The sequence below is a fragment of the Zingiber officinale genome, chromosome 4A (genome assembly GCF_018446385.1).
Source record: "Zingiber officinale cultivar Zhangliang chromosome 4A, Zo_v1.1, whole genome shotgun sequence".
Lineage (NCBI taxonomy): Eukaryota > Viridiplantae > Streptophyta > Magnoliopsida > Zingiberales > Zingiberaceae > Zingiber > Zingiber officinale.
The window spans coordinates 162,624,809-162,644,210 of record NC_055992.1 but is presented as its reverse complement, the minus strand read 5'-3'; the positions used below and the strand labels follow the sequence as shown (position 1 = coordinate 162,644,210).

The following is a 19,402-nucleotide window of genomic DNA, read 5'->3' as shown; positions in this document are numbered from 1 at the left end:
AAGTCCATTAATTTTTTAAGTAGTTTTTATTACTATTAAAATAACAAATTGAATGATTTATTTTTTAAAAAATAAAAGTCCATTAAATTTTTTAAGTATTTTTAATTTAAAAATAAGAAAAAATGGTTTTAAATATATCACTTGAATTAAATAAATCTTACATTAATTTTAAAAAAACAATTATTTTACTAATTAATTTGATGAAACGGAATCAATTACTTTTCAAAAAATAAAAATAGAAAAAAGTGTCCATAAAATTAACTAAAAAATTACCTATAAATAAAACGAAATGAAATTAGATGGAAATGGGATTGCCTTGTTTCTTTATGAACTATGGAAATCAAATGATACACAAATCATGGCTAATATCGATTTTTATTAGTCTGCATCTTATAGTTGGAATCCATCACATCAAAAACTTAGATACGATGCAATGAGAATTTATCGGTCGAGAAAAATATCCTCCCATTATAGTAATTATAATTTTTCGATTTATCTCCTCATGGATGATCATAAAATCGATCATATGGTTCTAGGATGAGTCTAGTGGTTAGCGTATAAGGTGTTACAACTATGAGGTCTGAGATTCGAATCTCGATAAAGCCGAGGTAAATATCTCCCTTATGTACTAGTCACTATTCCAAAGACTAGTAGCCACTCGTGATTTACCTCCTCCGTGTTGACCCTAGGACGGGTTGACGAAGGTGCTGGGAGCGAACGTATTCACCTTTTGCCACCATGAAACCGATCATGTGGGATCACTGGATGACGAATTTCATCTTTTACTACAAAAGAAATGAGAACTTGACCCTCAAGATAATGATACAGTGCAGATTATTTTTTTAGTTTCTCAGACATACAGAACTGAGTCACAACTTTTGCAAATTAACAGATAAATTTTTTTTTCTGGACCTAAATATGCTAAACTGATGGACCGCAAGGAGCGCTTCCCAATTTATCCTAATAACCGGCAGAAACTTTTTGACGTATTAAACTAATCACTCTTAAGATTAATTAGCGTAAACTGAACTAAAAAACTTGACCTATGTTTGTGGGTTTCTTATTAGGCACAAAATGATCTACAGGAGTTTTAATATGTTCGATATAAAATACTATTTACTAAGTTGCTTGCTGACAGCTTGATGGCAAATTGACAGAGCTGATCTTAACATTTTCTCTTAATCCCTGAAGCAGTTAGTTTCTAGGAAAAATGATCACACAAAACAAGCTGTGACCTTTTGATAAATTGTACATCTGGTAGACAATTTTTCATCAACTATTATTCAGAAATTTAAGCTTGAAAATGAGTGCAGTTTCTACAAGCACGACTCTCAGTAAAAGATTACCACATCAAGCTCGAGAAATGTGAATTAAATCATCCAAAACATGTAGTAAAGTGCAAGGGATCGAAAACGTTGGAGGGCAGTCATGTTTGATAGGCCTTACAATGACTGAAGGAGCTCTATTTGGTAGCTTGTGCAATCATATTGCTTATTGAACTTGCCTGCTCCTTGGCTGCTTCCACAAGTTGGTCCTAGCAAAAGAAAATCCAATGATCGATGACAATGAGATTATTATGCAATGGAAATGGCTTTTTGAAGATTTATGGGAAAGCACCTGATGTGTGCCATCTCAAATTAGCCTACTAAAGGTGATGCTCGTCGTTTGTCAATAGAATATGACACATACAAATGTTCTGTCTTCCCATACATGTAGGACACTCTACAAGCTATAGTAAAGATGGTCTTAAAGCCACCTTGTAGTTTCTAAATAACATCTGTTTTGTTCCCTAACTCCACCAATTATGTAGTGGCATGCATCGTGAAGTAATCTTGAAGATAGGGTCAGGCATCCAAAACAAAAAATTGAAAATTTAACTTGGATTGAATCAAACCAAACAAGAGATTAGGTTCATAAATTTTTAAGTTTGGCTTTACTTTGAACAAAAGAAATTTGTTTCCATTGCATTGAAACTCTAGTTCTACTTGCAACACGAAAACATATATATCTGATTTATCTCTTTTTTCTAGCAAGTAGAATTAAATTTGCTAGTTTTACAATTTTGCATAAAACATAAATCAAACCAAGTTTTAATTCAGTTAGAAAACCTTATAGCTTCTTTTTTGGTTCAGCTTAGTTTAGAAAATTTTGAATAGGTTTGAATTTTTCTCTACCGAGAGGCGTAAACTGGATTGTGCCCACCCTCATTGTAGGAGATTGTTATAGTTGATTAGTTGACCACCTATTCCAAAGGCTCAAGCCGATAAGAATAATTGATCGGATGATAATTTTTGACTAGGCAAACTTTAAACCCTACACTTCTGATTCTATGTTAATGATAGGTTAAACACTTATATCAAAAGCTCGATGTATTAGGAAAATGATCAACAACATGAATTGATGAGATGGCATTTTTTGACACGAGGGATTTGAATCCTAGATATCTTAAACCAAAAGCTCTAGCTATTAGGAAAGTGATCAGCACATAAATTGATGTGGAGGTACTTTTTGCTATAGATGATTCAAAATTAACTAACCACTTATCTAAAAAGCCTCAGCTATTAGGAAAGCAATTAGAGATAGCAACTAATTTATAGTTGTTGCTATTAGCCTCAGCTATTAGCCGACCCCACCTAGTGGGAAAAGGCTTGGTTGTTGTTGTATTAGGAAAGCAACTAATTTATAGTTTTATAACCTTAATAGAGATATTTGATTTTGAACTGCTAGAGTGCGCGCTTGTAAGTGGATGATTGTTTTGTACACCAAAATAAAAGGCTGTGTCACAATCAACAACATTTTATTTGTTGTCTCTAACTATAAGATAGATGATTATTTTTGGTTTAAGTAAAAGCTTAATTCCATTAGTCCCATCACACTTTAAACTTGTTGTCAAGGTATTAATCTAATAAATACCTGTGCAGCTATAAGACGGGCAACGGCCTTTTTGCTCGACTCTTGAAGCTCACCGGCAATGAGAATTTCATCCAATATGTAGTATGCCTGCCCAATTCATAAGCAGATAAGATATAAACAAGAAAATAAGAGATGGTCAATGAAAGCATCTACATCTTTAAACAAATTACCTTATGAAAATTGAATATTAAATCAAGTTCGCAAACCTGAGAATAAGGAAACATAAAGCTTCATAATTTGATTTGTGAACAAAACCTTTCTGAGATGCAATCAACTAAATGAAATGACTTACACTGCCAAAATATCGGTCCAATATCTCAACAAAATGATGAATGATTTCAAGTATTTCTAATTCATTATCTTCTGCATCAATGCACATGCAAAAGTAAAGACTGGCATATCTGAAAATGATATTTTATGAGTCAGGAGCATTGCATTTTAAAAGTAGCAAAGTAAACTTCATAAAACAACAAATAACCACCACAAAGATGCATAGTTGTACAGCAAAATTACCTTCTATACACAACCTTATATCCTCTCCACTCTACAAAGTTGCAAAGCTTTGGACCTCGTGTAAGAATCAGTCCGCTAAGCTCACGGATGGCCTTAATAGATAAAAGTGCAAGTGATCAAGTCATAATAGTGAGAAAAAAAATGCATCAGCATTTATATTTTTCTATGAAAAAATAGCAGAGTGCAAGTACCATAATAGTGAACCTTCCAGGCTGATAGAATACTTGAATGTAATACGATCAACAAGAGAATGGACAAATTCTGGATCTCATGCACAACAACAGAATGAACATCTTGCAAAATCTTACATGAGAATGATTGGGTAAATCTAATGTCAATGGATAATTGAGAACAGAATGGTATATGTAGCATGCAAGGAAACCAAAATTTGCTTTTGGTGTAAATTCACTGCACGTTTTGTACAGAATAGCATATCATTGCAATGGAACATCCTGGGATACAGAGTCCACATCTAAACTTCACCGTCTAGAATGATTCCTAAGTTTCGAATGCAGTGGACGAAAGAGATAAGAATTTAGACAGGAAAATGTTGCCAAAAAAATAATAGAATTCGGGGACAATAGATTAGATACGTGATCAGGCCAACAAAAACAGAATTGCAGTTAACTCAGGATGACCAATTAATTCTTCTACAAGGCTCATCAGGCTGACCATAATAAGCCTGCAATTAGTGAACTGATAACAGTCACTATTTGTCTATAAGAATCAACATCGAGCAAAGGAAAAGTAGAAAACAGGAGCCAATTTGCTAAAGACCACGTAGACTTTGACAATCACTATTCAGTATCTAAATGATATGATACCATGGACGCCACTTGAAATAATGAGCAAAAATGATAGAACAATGTTACAATTTAGATATATAATGCAAATTGACCTGCAAACAGGTAAGCTATAATGCCGCTTACAAATATTAATATCTATCCATTATAGTAAATTAAAGAAAATTTAGAACATGAATGATATACAAAAGCACCAGAGAGAAGAGGAAACAAAATGCAAAGACATTCTCAACAACTAGGTCAAATTTTACTTTTCCAGTGATCAACGGAAGTAGACTCATTCACAGACAGACTTTGCAACCAGGACAACAGTTAGCGAACGAATTGTGAAACTGAAGCAAGCAATTAAAATATGAAAAGTAAATCTGGAGTAAAACATCATATCTACCTTAGTTCTTTCTTTCTGAGAATATGGAGAATACCATTTGGTTAATCTCACTTTTCCCTGTCGACTAATTAGAAGTACAAAGTGAATCTGTCATTACAAAGAAGGCAAGTTATCAAAATTCGGTAAACAATTCAATAAGTAGCTTGATAATTAAAATAATGCACTCATTCACTCTGGACAAATCTGATGGCAATACCAATTTCATATCGACCTATTAAACAAGAAGGGCAATTTTCCTATACACTAGTATTAACAGGATCACAAGCCTATTTTCTCATACAATTTTTCGTTTGCCTAAACCATTTTTCACAATAGAACAAAAATCTGTATGGCTTCCATATTCAAAATGGATAAAATTATGCACGATCAACTAAGACAAAAAGGAAATCTCAAACCGTATGATTTAGGTTTCCGATCATCATCATAAACAAAAGAAGAAGATGAAAACAGCAGCAAATTGCACCCGAGGTACTGATCACTGTTGTTGAAATAACTGAACCGACGAGATTTCAACTTCGATAAATATTATCTACCATCATGTTTCGCACTTAATTCCACGAATATTTTTTAGCTAAAGCATATATACCGATGGGTACACAAAGAAATCACAACTTCGAAAATTAACAGACACGCAACCGAAAGGAAATCCTTCATACATAAGCTCAAGTTGTTAACTCAGGAATCGGAAAACAAAATTGAATAGATTCATAGACAAACGATTGTAAGATACGAAGACATCCTAGCTCTAATCTTAAATAAGAGAGAAAATTTCAAGGGAGAAGGAAACGATCGAGCGATAACCGACCATTTCTATCGGCTTTCCTTCGGATCTGTGATTCTTCGATCTCCCGCGATCAGGACGGAAGAAGACGAGGAAAAATATCGTGAAGGGATATGAAAATTAAAAAGATCAATGAAAGGATATGAAAATTAAAAGGATTTAGGAAGGCCACTAAATTAGGCCCCTGGGTCCTGTCCAAATGGGCCCATTAAATGCCCATATCAAATGGGTGAATTTTTTGGCAAAGTTATGCAATTACTAAAATTATATGGTTGTTTCTGAAAATTAGTATATTCGAATGAGACCTGCTTTTCCCCTCCTCTGACACCCTCCCCTCCCGGGCCCACCTATGTTTTTGACCTTTATACCCCTTATTCACTCCACGTTTTTTTTCTTCACATTTATATTTCTTTTTAATCAGTTTTTTTATCAAATTTTTTTTAACTGTTTTATTTTTTAATCAGTTTTTTTATCATTTTTTTTTATCAATTTTATTCTTTTTAAATAATTTTTTATTATATATTTACCATGATAAATAATATTTATTTAATATTAAAAAAATAGTATAATTTTTTAATATTTTATTTATTTTTTAATTGTATATTTTCACATTCCACATCCATCATATTATTTACCTTTATATTATTTTTTTATTTCATTTTTTTTGTTTTTTATTAAGTATTTTTTCGACAAGAATATCATATTTGTAATCTGAAATCTGATTCTATGTCCGTAATTTTCTCTGTCCCCGTGTTCTACTCGTCGCCTCCAGTCCACTATCGGCGACCTCTGGTCATCGTCCCGACCAAAACTATACCCTAGGGGGAAGGTGAACCCAGGGAGATCGCCATCGACACGATCGACATCGGTATTCGACCGAATCTGAGCAGAGACTCAGATCGACGGTGAAGGAAAGTCTGCTCAGATCCGGTCAAATTTTGACGCTGATCGCGCCGATGCGACCTCACTACGTTCACCTTCTCCCTAGGATATAATTTTAATCAAGGCGGCAACCGAGGGCCTCCGACGGTGCCGCCGACGGTGGGCTGAGGTGACGAGTGAGAACAAGAACCGATGATATTGGAATAGAGGATTCGATCTCTTGTAATTTTTTATTTTTTTAATAGTAGATTTTAGGGGTTATTATTTATAAAAAATTTAAAAGTAAAATAGGGATAAAAAATAAAAAAAATTGATGAAAAAATAATAAACAAAATTTATTAAAAAAATAAAACTAAAGAATTAAATAAAATTGAAAAAAAATTAAAGAAGTAAATAAAATTAGAAAAAAAAAAACTTGTTATTTAAAGAAGGAAGGGTGAAAATGTCATTTAATAGAGGAGAGAGAGGGGGGTGGGCTGTCAGAGGGGTGGGAAAAGAAATTTACTATTCGAATTCGAGCTAAGGTAAAATTTCAATTTGACCCTTACAATTTCAATATCTCAAATAAGACATGATCTACGTCTTTTATCTCCCCTTCACTTTTTAACTGGCAGGAAGAAGAAGAAGAAGAAAAATCACTTTTTTCTGGATTGGCAAGTAGTAGCGTGATCCAGAAACTCAGAGGAGAAGCATTAGGTTATGGTCTGGCAGAACTGAAGAAGACGGAGATAAGGGGAATGTGTAAGAAAGGTAAGAAACCTAATGGCAAACATGCTTTCTGCCGTGGATCCAACTCGATGGCTCGATCGAACTCGGCCAGCGACCCATTGGCGTCTCTTTGCCCAGCACCAAACCGAAAGAGTAGGGCAAAATTGGCGGATTACCTGTCTGAAGAGCGGCATGCCTCGGCCGACAGAAACTGAGGCCTCTTGCGCGGCGGCGATGCCGCCCGTCAGGAAGTCCCAAATGGAGGCGGCGGGGAGGAGAAAGGAGGGGAATGAATCCTCAAGACGCCTCCTTTGGGCAGGGAAGGAGCTGGACGGGCGGAGTTTGGCGAAGGGAGAGAGGGAGGAGCGACTCGTCTTCTCCGTTTCACCGTATGGATCCTCTCCAATACCAGGGAATAATTTTATTCTTACAATTTCCACAACTCCCCTTTTATTTCCGGTAAAACCCTTAAATTCGAAACATGAATGGTCGGATGCAGCGTGGATTAGTAGCATAGTTGTGCGGGATCCTCGAAAAAGTAGAATTCGGCACGTGATTTATGGCCCCGCAAGGATCTCAGGCCGCCAAGCGCCTGCGAACACGTTTCGGCATCGGAACGGTTGAGATAATGAAGCCGCGTTGCCGCATAATACACTGTATGCGGGCTCTGCGGTCCCCGGTACGTCGAATAAAAAGTCGTGGCCTCATCAGAGAGACATCGCCGTCTTGATTGCGAGCGGAGAGGAGGAGAATTGGGCGTTTTTGTGGCGGTCGAAATCTAGGGTGCGGCCGCAGGGTAGGAGTTTGTGGATTTCGCTCCTCGTCTCCTTGTTCTTCGATCGAGGACCAGGCATGCGGTGATGGCCCGAGAGGAGCCGGTCGAGGAAGGAAAAGAAGGCGAGGACGCCGTCGGCGTTACCTGCTCGATTTGCCTCGAGGCCGTCAAGAACCGAGGGGACCGGGCCACCGCTTGGCTGCAATGCGGGCATGAATTCCACCTCGGTTAGTTCGTCCTGGGGATCTTCTTCTTTGATTTTTTTTTTCTTTGCTAATCACTTGGTTGTGGTTGAATTCTGATGATTCGGTGGGGGGAAATAGTTGATTTGATAGAAAGGTGCCTTTTTTTGTTGTTTTGTTTAACTAGTATTGTCTTTGATCAACTATTCTTATCTGTCCAAACAAGCTTTTTCCCTTATTCTTAAAGACAAGGAACCAACAAGCCAATCATACTTTATGGAAGTTTGAAGCTGGTTGAAGAGAAAAAGACCTAACCGGTTTGCAATTGATCCCTGTTGGACTGGAATTTCAATTTGTTTGAAGTAGAAAGTAAAGGAATAAACAAGTGTAAGAGTTTTCCCCTTTTCTAAAATTTGTTTCTGGTGGAACACTATCTAATACACTGCCCTTCCTTTTCTACATTTGCCTCCAAAAGCCTCCATATTATATCAAAAACAGCCTGTGTGATTGTCAAAGGCAAGGAACCAACAAGCCAACCATTCTATGTGGAGTTTGAAGGTGGTTGTACATAAAAAAAAAAACACTAGCTTGTTCCCAACATATTATGTATGATCAGAAAGGAATTCTAAGAATAATGGTTTCAGTTGTTATATTTCATTTCATTGGGAAAACAAGAAACAAAAATAATTCATTCCTTATGTTTAGGATAATAGGGTATAGATATTTTTGATATTTTACCCTTGTGTATTATTAAGACTTACAAATCCTCTCACATCTGGTTGGACTTTCAAATCTATAAACTTACTTTTCCTCAAACATAGTAATCAAATATCATAATTCGAGACCTAAGTTTTCTGTGATAATGTAATCCTATTTCGAATATTTTGTTTTGTGAAAATGATATTTTAATACAAAATTAGGGATAGAATTCCATTTCCAGTAGAATTATGGTTCCAGAAACTGACAAGGTAGCAACACCAGCTTTGTAGATGGTTTGATTTTGCAACTGTTTGTGACTTAAGAGTGTGCTATTTCTGGGTTACTCATGGTGATTTCTATTCAACAATATGGTAAATGGGTTGATTAGTTGGCCATTCAAAGATAAGTAGATAACTATTTCTTGCCCAAAAATTGGCCCTTCATTTATTCAGTGAAAGAAGGGGAGCCTTGGCGCAACGGTAAAGTTGTTGCTTTGTGACAAAAAGGTCATGGGTTCGAATCTTGGAAACGACCTTTTGCAAAAAGCAGGGTAAGGCTGCGTACAATGGATCCTTCCCGGGGACCCCGCATAGCAAGAGCTTCGTGCACCAAACTGCCATTTATTCAGTGAAAGACTAGTAACTTACAATTTTTGCTGTCCATGTTTTCTTCATCATTCATTTGTTGTTGCTGCCTTCTCTTTGATGGTTTATGAAAAAGCTCAAACCTGGTGAGCATTGGGTCCTTCTTAAACTTTGGTTGAAATCTACTATTGAACATTGAGCATTGAATGCAAGCTCCTGTGATTCACTCTCTTCAAAGTACATATAGCTTTATCTTAACATTTATGTCAGTTCTTATTTCCGTTTAAGTGATAGTCATGGAAAAATGAATTCCAATGCTCAAAGTTCTTCTGTAAGAAATTTTACGTTGCTACCACAGTTAAATTATCAATAATGTGTTATTATTACATCCTTTTCCTAATCTGTCACATCAATGGATTTAATTATATATATAGGCTAAATGTATGAAGCTAGAAAAAACAGTTAAATCAATTGAATTTTATGTCTTACAATAATTTGTGCATAATCTCTTTTCAGATAACCTATGTAGCATCTCTTTTGAGCAGTCATTTATGTTGGCTCATCCACGTAGTCTAATAGTGAAGATTTATCACCATTTAGAACCATTTGTTTCAGATTGCATTGGTTCTGCATTTAATGCTAAGGGAGTGATGCAATGCCCAAATTGTCGAAAAGTTGAAGAAGGAAATTGGCTGTATGCAAATGGCTGCCATTCAACACCAGACTTCATTGACGAATTGATTCATGATGGAGACCTCTACAATCATAGTTACATTGAAAGTGTATGCTGCTTACTTGAATCACTCCCCTCTTTGATTTTGCATCTGTTTGTTTAGACCTCTGATAATGTATCAAATTTAGAAATTGAGCATCTTAAAATCTCACTATTTAAAAAGAACATTTGTCAGGCCTTTTTTCTCAGTTGTTTTTAGAGTAGTGGCTTCTTTTTTTGTTCCATTATCCCATTGTCTCATTTGTTGTTTTTTTTCCAATTTTTTTTTTTTGCTTTAGTGGTATTTTTTTTCAGTATATTTCTTTCCAATCATATCATGTTTTCTCTAGTCATGTGTTTTTTTGTTTGTATCTGTTTGTCCAGCCGATCGGAGGTCATTGGTGTCCAATCAGCGACTTGGCAAGAATTCCATCAATGTTTGAGTAAGTTCTGCATTTCATATGATCTTTATATATTATGTATAATGACAATTCCAATCTATTATGAGAGAATGACTAGATCAATAGTGCTGTTTTATTTACATACCAAAAAATGTCTTCATTAAATCATTTATTCATGAAGTAAAATATAAAGCTAAGTACTTGGTATAAGATTTATATAGTCAACAGGCAAATAACTATTTTCATGTAGATAAAAATGTAATGCTAGATCACCGATTTCTCCTTTCTCCAGTAGTAAGGTTTGGCAATCATTTTATTTACGTTTGTCCAATTTATTGCATGCAAACCATATAATCTTTCCGCTTGGACTTTGTCTTAATCGAGTTTGCTAAATACTTGGTTAGAGAACTTGCTTTGTAAATGCCACATTGGAAGCGTTTAGCGGCATTTGTCATTTAACTTACCTTTTTTTCTATTTTAATTTAGGGAAGGCGAATCTTCTTCGGCTGCTCCTTGTAAGTCAAAGCAGATATATATTAATGACAAGTAACTTTTGAGTAACCCAGCAAATTTGTGGTATTGCAGTTCGTGATCCTTTTGGATATCACGCAATTGTTTCTGAGAATCAGTCGACCATGTCATCACCTCATCCACACCCTTTCGTAACTTACACACAACTTCCCCAACCTTCTTCCTCCAATCAGTCATTTGAGGCCATGCTTGATGGTTCTGGATATCACCAACAGTGGAGTTATTTTTCAAGACCAAGAGATATTCATGCTCATATGATAGCAGAGAGTAATCGCCATCATCCATCCTACCTATTCAATACCCATGATCCAGCATCTCACTTTTCAAGGATCAACACGGATGGTTTACCTGCTGCAGACTCTGTTTTCCATCCTTTTGTTCTTGGTCATGGGTGAGTTGCATTGCATCGATTTCCTACCTTTTACCCGGCTGTTTCTTTTTCTGAATCTAAATCTGTAGTGATCAAATATTATCATTATGCATGCTTTCAATATGATTCAAGTTTGTTCAATATGATCACCACCTGAATTTTAACTCTCTTTTTTGTTTTTTTTTTCCAGAAATGTCCCAAGATCTGGCCCCACTAGCTCCTCTGTCCTTTCCTCGGTGTCACCATTCCTCCGAACCCATGCCAATCTCCTTGAAGGCTTCCATCGACAAAATTCTCAAAGTGTGCATGGAACAAGTATGCCACAATCTGCAAACCCGAGGGGTCTGAATCCAGCAGACCAGTGTGTCCCTTTCCTGATAACTCCCATTCCTTTAGATGCTGAGGGAATTCGAAACCGCCACCGTCTATGGGAGCGTGAAGCTGTAATGACACATCCTTCTCCCATTGACAGGGAGCCTAGTGCCTGGGGCTCTTTCCCACAGCCCAATGGTGCATCAGACCGCAACTCACGGATGGCCCTCTTTCCGTCACACAACGGACCCGAGAGGTCATCATCAATACAAGCAGGCTACAACCAGACAATAATACCTCCAGGCCTCATGCTGTCGTTGATGTGATGCTGAATTTGGCATTTCTCGAAGCTGAACTATTTTTGCATTCTCAAATCTCCCCTTGAATGCAGTAAATTTCATTTTAAACTGTTGATGTCGAATTGTAAACTCTACTAGCTGTGGGAACATGTTGGTTGGTGATGGCAAGATGGATGCTGGCTCCAAATGGCATGAACAAAATAATGTGTTGAAACTGTTGTAAGTTAAAAGTGCAAGGGGAGAGAAGGCCCCCAGAAGCTTAAAACATGCACAGATTTTCATTATGGGAAAATCTATCAAAAACTTAGGATGCTTTGAAAATGTGTTCCAAAGCTGCATTTACTGAGTTTAAGATGATTCTTGTTTTTGTTATGCTGTTCGATCGATACACACAAATGCTTAGCTCTGGTGATGAAATGTTGTACTAGCCATTAACTTGCTCATTTTTCTGGTTGGTAAAATTAGATTTCTCAGTTGCATCAGTTCATGGTTGTTTTCTTCAAAAACATGGTTGCATTTACCATGACAATACGGATTCAATCATGAATCTATTACTTGACTTTTATCAGCCTTTGCATTGCATGAGCTTTAGCATAATTTAAATGGTATAACAAGATTCATATAGACGACCCTAAATAGTTTGGAGGAACACAACCCTTCGGTACGAGTCATATAGTTGACCCTAAATAGTTCTTGGAGGATCACAGCCATGATCCTTCCACTGCCTTATGCACTCTGCAAAAGTTTGAGAAATTGATTATTAAAAAAAACACACACAAATGAAATATACATACAACAAGGAGGATCAATCTGAATCTTACCAATGGTATGCCTTTCCCTGCCCTTTCTCTCAAGAATGCACAAGGCTTGAAGAACAACTCACCATACACCTTTGTCCATTCCTCCAATCTCTTGCATACATAATTTGCACCAAGTGAGTCTGCCCAATGGATCACTCCACCCCTGAATTTTAAGAAAATGAGTGAATGAATCGTAACGATATAAATCCTGAATCATATGCTTCTGAGTTTCAGCCAACTTAACCTGTGAGCTGGGAATCCAATCCCCATGATGGAAGCTATGTCAAGGTCTGAAGGCTTCACAGCAATTCTCTTGTCGAGAACACGACAAGCCTCGTTGATAACTGGAAAGAAGAGCATTTCAACAATGTCCTCGTCTGGTATTGTGGTCCTCAGCTGCAGATCAAGTTGAACAAACATGTGTTTATTTTGTTCTTAAGCAAATTCTACTGGTTTTTTGGTTAACTAACCTGAGGGTTTGGAGTGACACTGATCATGTTCTTTGAATTGTTAATGTACTTAACTATTTCGGGGTCGGGAATGGCTTCCTTCTTCTCATCATACTTGTAGAATCCATTTCCATTGGCCTTGCCTGTTACAAAGTGATTCTGAAGTTATAACATATACTCACTGAAAAACTAGTAACTATATACACAATAAAGTTTAACTGAAAAGTAATTCATTCGACTAAACTTGCAAACTGTTAGCTTATCAGAAATAACCTTTGACAATTTTTCATACCTTCCCTCTTATCGTCGAGCATGATTTGCATTAATCTCGACTTGTAGAATCTATCAGGGAAGCTCTCAAGGTATTTTGTGCTAGAAGCTATGGCAACTCCGATACCGACCAAATCAATTAGCCTGTACAAGCCACAAGAACAAAGAGATCATTGTGAGTTGCACACTCTGATGATTGATGAGATTTCCTTGATCATCTTAATGAATATTAGTCCATGTACCTGAAAGGACCCATTGGCATTCCAAATTTAGTACATGCCTCATCGACCTTATAGGCATCGAGACCATGATCGACTAGAAAGAGTGCTGTTTGAGTGAGAGGAATGAACATCCTATCAACAGCAGAGCCATTAGTGGCTGCAATGGGGGTCTTGTGAATCTTTTCGCCGATATCCAGAAGATCTATGATGACTTGTGGAGATGTTTCACATGTCTGAACTATTTCTAGAAGTGGTGTTTCATAAGCAGGACTGCGACAGAGACAAGTTCAGAAATGTGCCAATTTTTTTTAAAAAAAGCAACAAATGTTCAACCTTGGCATTTTCATTTTGTTACCTGAAGAAATGTGCCCCGACAATACGATCTTGAGCCTCGGTCCTTTCTCCGATTAAGTTAAGATCAAATGTAGAAGTGTTAGTGGCCAATATACAGTCTGAAGAACAATATTTCTGAAGATCTGCATACACTTGCTGCTTTGAAGTCAAATCCTCAAGAACTGTCTGAAAATGCCAAAGTATCAAGGAGGAAAAACAATTAGAAATGAACCATTTTGCTCATGAAATTTGAGTTATCATTTTTTTACCTCGATAACCATATTGACATCTTTAAAGCATTCATAATCAAGAAGACCTGTGAGTAGAGATAGTGCTGTCTCACATTGCTCTTGTGTCATTTTTCCTTGGCTTATGAAAGTATGCAAATTCTCTGCGGAGTTAGTATTGCGAGTAAGAACTTCAAATTTTCAAAGCATAATTATAGTGTGAGCAGCTGAATTCATCAGTGACATAGATTGTTATACCTTTGACTCCATCTATTCCTGCATTTAAGATATTTTCATCTACTTCTTTTAGTATCACTGGGTAATTTTTCAGAATTAGTGCTGTTGCGATATCAGAGCCCATTGAATTTCCCCCTACGACACCGATTTTAGTTATTTTCCGAGGAATCAAACCCAAGTCAGTGATCCCTGGAACCTGTAAGATGTGTTCAAGAATAAAAGTTAGTTCAAATCATCACAAACTAAGCTTAAATTTATGATTTCTGACTTCAGTTTTGGTGAAGAAAATAAAAAAAAAAGGACAAGCAGATAGTGTTTGTACCATTGCAGCTCGGCGTTGAGCTAAGACAACATGAATCAAATTCTTGCAAGTTTCAGAGAAGAGAAGTTTTTGAAAAATGTTGGATTCCTACAATAAGAAGAAAAAAAACCATTGCATATATTAGCATTTGGTGAAGGATGAGGAGAGCTTTTAGTTAGTGTGAGAATCCAATCGAGTTTACCTTAACAAGTCCATTGCGAGGACCCGAGATGATACCCTCTTCGATCACATCAATACAATCCAAAGGGGAATGAACATGAGGAGATCGCTCTCGAGCTTGAGATCTGGCAGAATTCAGCATTTTCTTCACCTCCTCAAGGGGTTCCAACTTGTCGGCTTTGTGAAGACTCTTGATCCATGGCTTCCTAAACTCCGCGATATCGAGAGCCCAACATTTTGCCGTCTTAACTAACTCATCAGTTGAAACTACAGCATCAACAAGACCGATATTGTAAGCCTCTTCGCCTCCAATTGGCTTGGACAACTGCAAGGTTTGATGAAAGCATACTTACAACAACTGTACTAACTGAATAACAGAAGTCTACCAAGATTTGTTATATGACAACAATATTCAAATCAATTAACTAAAATTTTCTATATTGTACCAAGATAATGTCAAGGGCTTTCTGAAGTCCGACGAGTCGCGGAAGCCTTTGAGTTCCTAAATAAACTCAAAAGCTTATGATTTTGTTGCTAACACATACAGAACTTACCAAACTTGGAAGGGTACCTACCTCCAAGTCCTGGAATGAACCCAACTGTAAGTTCAGGTAGAGCTAAATGAGCATCTGAAGTCGAAATTCGCGCATGGCATGCCTGAAGTTTCAATAAAGATAAAGTTATATCTTAACCTTAAAATTCAGATAGGAGTTTCAGGAATGAATCGAATCACTCACCATTGCTGTTTCCAATCCACCTCCAATAACAAGGCCTTTCATAGCAGCTACTGATGGTTTAGCAGCACCTAAATGAGCATGCAGAAATCAGAAATGCACAATTGTGATAGAAACAGATGGTGTTTCTCTTTGAACTACCTTCAAAAGTATCGGTAAGCACATCGATCGCCAAGTAGCCTTCTTTCGGTTCGGGTTCTATCAATCAATGTGGATATTAGAACTTTGCATGAACTAGAGGCATAAAAGGAGTCGAAGGATGGAGAGAAAACAAGAAAGATGAACTGAACTTACTTATTCCTTCATCAATTTCTTGAAAATTTCCAAAGGCTTCAATGTCGAAACCTCCCGAAAAATGAGGCCCTTCGCCTGATCGAGGAGTGAAATCTTAAGCTTACACTTGAAAACATGCATACTGAAACTTGATCAATAAAGTTGTTTGAGATTGAAGAATTCATACTTGTAATGACAATGGCTTTCACATCATCCCTTTTCAAAGCTTCATCATAATTATCCTTCAAACTCCAAAACACTGAAACAATGATAAACAACATTAACATACTCAACTAAGAAAGAGATTAAGAGGGGGGATATGCTAATGATCACCACTGTGGTTTAAGAAGTTCATCGGAGGATTAACGATAGTGATGATGGCCACGCCATCGCCGCCCACCTCCATCTCGGTCAGCTTCCTCCCCATCTCTTCTTCTTCTTCTCCTTGGTTTTGAATTGTTTGCTACAGTGTGTCTATATAATGTTGTTTAGACGTGATTAGTGGCTTGTATCTTAGTTTTTGCCTTTTAATGTGTATATATTTTATACAAACCATTTGTTAATACCAAGACTTGATTTGGATAAATGATAATTTTCATAGTATTTCATTATTCCCTATAATTAAATTTTCAGTGGCGCAGAAAAGATATTACTTCCACTCCTTGACTAAAGAAATAGGATAAGATTAGATTAAATAAGTCCTCCAAATTTAATAATTTTTAAATGGATCTATTTGACTACTATTTTTATATGGAAAATATTGAAAAAGATGCCTTAAGACTTATAATTTCTTTGGATTTAGCTTTTTTTGTATTTATACAAATTCTTTATTGAGATGGTGGTTGTTGGTGTTGTTTTCTAGTTAGGCGGTTGTTGTTAGAGATTAATTTATATTCTAGCCCCTATAGTTCTATTTTTTTCGTTTCCTCTTTTTAGCGCTTAGTCCCATACTTCGTGGAACAAGAGAAAAAGTAAACTCATACTTAATCAATTTATTCAAAGTAAACTTAGAAGATATAGAATAATGGTTTACTATAATATAATTATATAACTATATATATATATTATTTAGATTTAAAATTTTAAAGTTGTTCTTTACAATTCCTGTGCCAATTGGGAAATTTTAGTCATGAGGGGTAGGTAGCTCAGGATATTCTAATATTCTAAAATATTAATTATTTATTGTCTCTTGTTTTTTGAACTAATGTGAAATTATGTTGAGAGGAATATGTCTTTTGGAAATGGTCAAAATGGTGGAAAAGTCAACTTGAGTTGTTGGAAGACAATAACTATTCATATTTTTTTTTTATTTTATTTAAGTTTAAGTAATGTTCAATATTAGAGTCCCGAATTATAATATCGCGATAGAATATTCAAATTATAATTTAATCATCCGTAATTCGAACTCCAACTATAATGTATTTATAGAAATATTTCCTCTAAATATGGGATATAATAAAAAAATACTGAATTTCTAAATTGATCATCGCGTGTACTTCTCTATTTGTCCTGATGATCAATAGAAAATTTCTATGAGACTCAGTCAATCATCCTAGAAATAATAGGCTAACTGAATTATCAATTTTTTCAAAGGTTGAATATTGGAACACATGATTTAGAAAAAATTCAATTGGATCTAATTAACTTTCAAAAGAAAATACCGATGTGACACGTTGAATAGTAAGGGAATATGGATGGAACTTTCAATCGCAAATCATGATGCGATATGTTGAATAGTTAAGGAAGATGGACGGGAGTTTGAATAGAAAATCTTAGGATCAAGTAATGAATTCTACCGAATTTGAACATCGACTAGTTTAGTTGATTTAATAGAAAATTTTAATATTTAGTAACTTGTTGATCTAGTTACATTAAAAAAAAATAAAAATAATTCTAGTTAATCTCGTTATCTATCTTAGATGACCGATTAAATCCTATAAAATTTTTCCATCAGTTATTAGAGTAAATTAGAAAGTAAACACGAGGGTAACCCAGAAGACTAGGATCCTTTAGTTACGCGTCCCGTTTGGAGAAAAAAATTCTATAAATATACCATAGTTGGGGATCGAACCCAGGGTATAGATATCCTAGCTACCATAGTACTATAATCTCGAGGACTAGTTACACTAACACTTTAGAATGGTCGAGTCAGAATAGACACTTGATTAGTACATATAGGGTCATGATGAAATTTAGGAGTCAATTCATGGTTATAATATCTAAGTTCTTGTCCTCCTTCCTATATTGATCACGGCTTGTGTTAATAGTCATTTATAATTTATCTCTCTTCATATAATCTAGGGATCATCTATGAGGGACGTTTGGGATGAGCATTATAATTTTTTTGCTACCACTAACACTTTAGAATGACTTGGTTAGAGTAAAGCCGTCAAACAGGTCAATCTGTGGTTGGGCGGGTCAGCCTGTAGCGAGCAAATCATTTGGCAGGGTAGGACGGATTGATTTGTCATCTTGGTGAGTTGAGAAATCTCTAATCCAACCTGTTCCAAGGTGGATAACCCACGAGCTCATCAAATATTTAAAAAAATAAAAAAATTTCATATCCTCCACATTTTAGTTCATAAAGATTTCATATATTTTAAATATAAATGGCTATAAACGAGTACACGTATTTAATAAAAGTAGTATTTTTATTTTAAGATTATAAAAAATAATAAAATTTAATCTATATGTATTTTTCAACCATGGGTCAATACCTGTGCAGGTCATGAGCCTAAGCGGTTTGACTTACTGTAGATTTAGGTTGATAAAATACCAATTCAATCTGCTTAAATTATTTGATGGAGTGTAGCCAGCCAATTAGATAAGTCAAACTTAAATTAACGGCTCTATATTAGAGAGGGATATATTTATTATAATAGTTACAGATCGAAACATAAATACTTCGATAATAATTTAGATGTCTAGTTGTATCATAGTTTGGGTTCAAATATCTCTTATTGTGGTGGTAAAAGACGAATACGCTTGTCCCTAGTATCCCCGTCAACCCGTCTCAGGGTCAATCGAAGGAGGTAAATCACGAACAACTACTAGTTTTTGGAATAATGACTAGCACATAAGGGAGACATTTATTTCGGTTTTACTGAGATTCGAACCCTAGACCTCATGATAATAATATTTTATGCGCTAATCATTAGACTCATCCGACAGACACAAATATCTCCTATTATGATGGCTAGGATTGAGAATATTAATGCCGATGATTTCTCTAACTGGCATAAAAAAACAAAAACAAAACATAAAAATAAAATAAGAAAAAAGGTAAATTTAGCTGCTGCTGCTGCATGAGGAGGTGGCACTCCCACGAGTCTACTGTAGCAGTTGTTTTTTTTTGTTTTTTTTTTCAAAGTTGAATATTAATTATATTTAATAATTATCAAAATATAAATAAATATTAAAATGTATTAAATTAAAATTTTATAAGTATAATTGATTTTATTTAAATATAAAATTAGATGTAAATTAATTAAATAGTAGTGAAATTATAAATATTTAATTGGTAA

At 35.6% G+C, this 19,402-nt stretch overlaps 3 protein-coding genes across 5 annotated transcripts; 1 reads left to right on the top strand and 2 right to left on the bottom strand.

The window, feature by feature from the left end:
• Positions 1-1,255: 1,255 nt before the first annotated feature.
• Positions 1,256-7,431, bottom strand: LOC121972142 (AP-1 complex subunit sigma-2). 2 transcript variants are annotated; one of them, XM_042523804.1, is made up of 7 exons: positions 7,165-7,431; positions 4,618-4,704; positions 3,427-3,518; positions 3,206-3,314; positions 3,084-3,119; positions 2,914-3,000; positions 1,256-1,534 (listed from the first exon to the last, which is right to left on the bottom strand). In XM_042523804.1, exons 1-7 carry the CDS (start codon positions 7,180-7,182, stop codon positions 1,463-1,465), a joined length of 501 nt encoding a protein of 166 aa, XP_042379738.1. In that variant the 5' UTR covers positions 7,183-7,431; the 3' UTR covers positions 1,256-1,462. The 2 variants fall into 2 exon arrangements, with proteins under 2 accessions (XP_042379738.1, XP_042379739.1); XM_042523805.1 differs by lacking the exon at positions 7,165-7,431 and adding an exon at positions 5,423-5,562.
• A 233-nt stretch (positions 7,432-7,664) lies between these two features.
• On the top strand, positions 7,665-12,225 carry LOC121972141 (E3 ubiquitin-protein ligase RFI2-like). The gene is made up of 6 exons (XM_042523802.1): positions 7,665-7,990; positions 9,844-10,010; positions 10,325-10,383; positions 10,828-10,856; positions 10,927-11,263; positions 11,433-12,225. The coding sequence occupies exons 1-6, from the start codon at positions 7,849-7,851 to the stop codon at positions 11,878-11,880; spliced, it is 1,182 nt and encodes a 393-aa protein (XP_042379736.1). The 5' UTR covers positions 7,665-7,848; the 3' UTR covers positions 11,881-12,225.
• A 144-nt stretch (positions 12,226-12,369) lies between these two features.
• On the bottom strand, positions 12,370-16,332 carry LOC121973865 (peroxisomal fatty acid beta-oxidation multifunctional protein MFP2-like). 2 transcript variants are annotated; one of them, XM_042525214.1, is made up of 18 exons: positions 16,212-16,332; positions 16,066-16,137; positions 15,900-15,974; positions 15,747-15,803; positions 15,609-15,676; positions 15,447-15,528; positions 15,318-15,373; positions 14,894-15,196; positions 14,713-14,799; positions 14,412-14,586; positions 14,196-14,317; positions 13,949-14,112; positions 13,615-13,863; positions 13,395-13,516; positions 13,124-13,245; positions 12,898-13,049; positions 12,675-12,816; positions 12,370-12,588 (listed from the first exon to the last, which is right to left on the bottom strand). In XM_042525214.1, exons 1-18 carry the CDS (start codon positions 16,303-16,305, stop codon positions 12,580-12,582), a joined length of 2,151 nt encoding a protein of 716 aa, XP_042381148.1. In that variant the 5' UTR covers positions 16,306-16,332; the 3' UTR covers positions 12,370-12,579. The 2 variants fall into 2 exon arrangements, with proteins under 2 accessions (XP_042381148.1, XP_042381149.1); XM_042525215.1 differs by having other exon boundaries at positions 13,178-13,245.
• Positions 16,333-19,402: the final 3,070 nt, after the last annotated feature.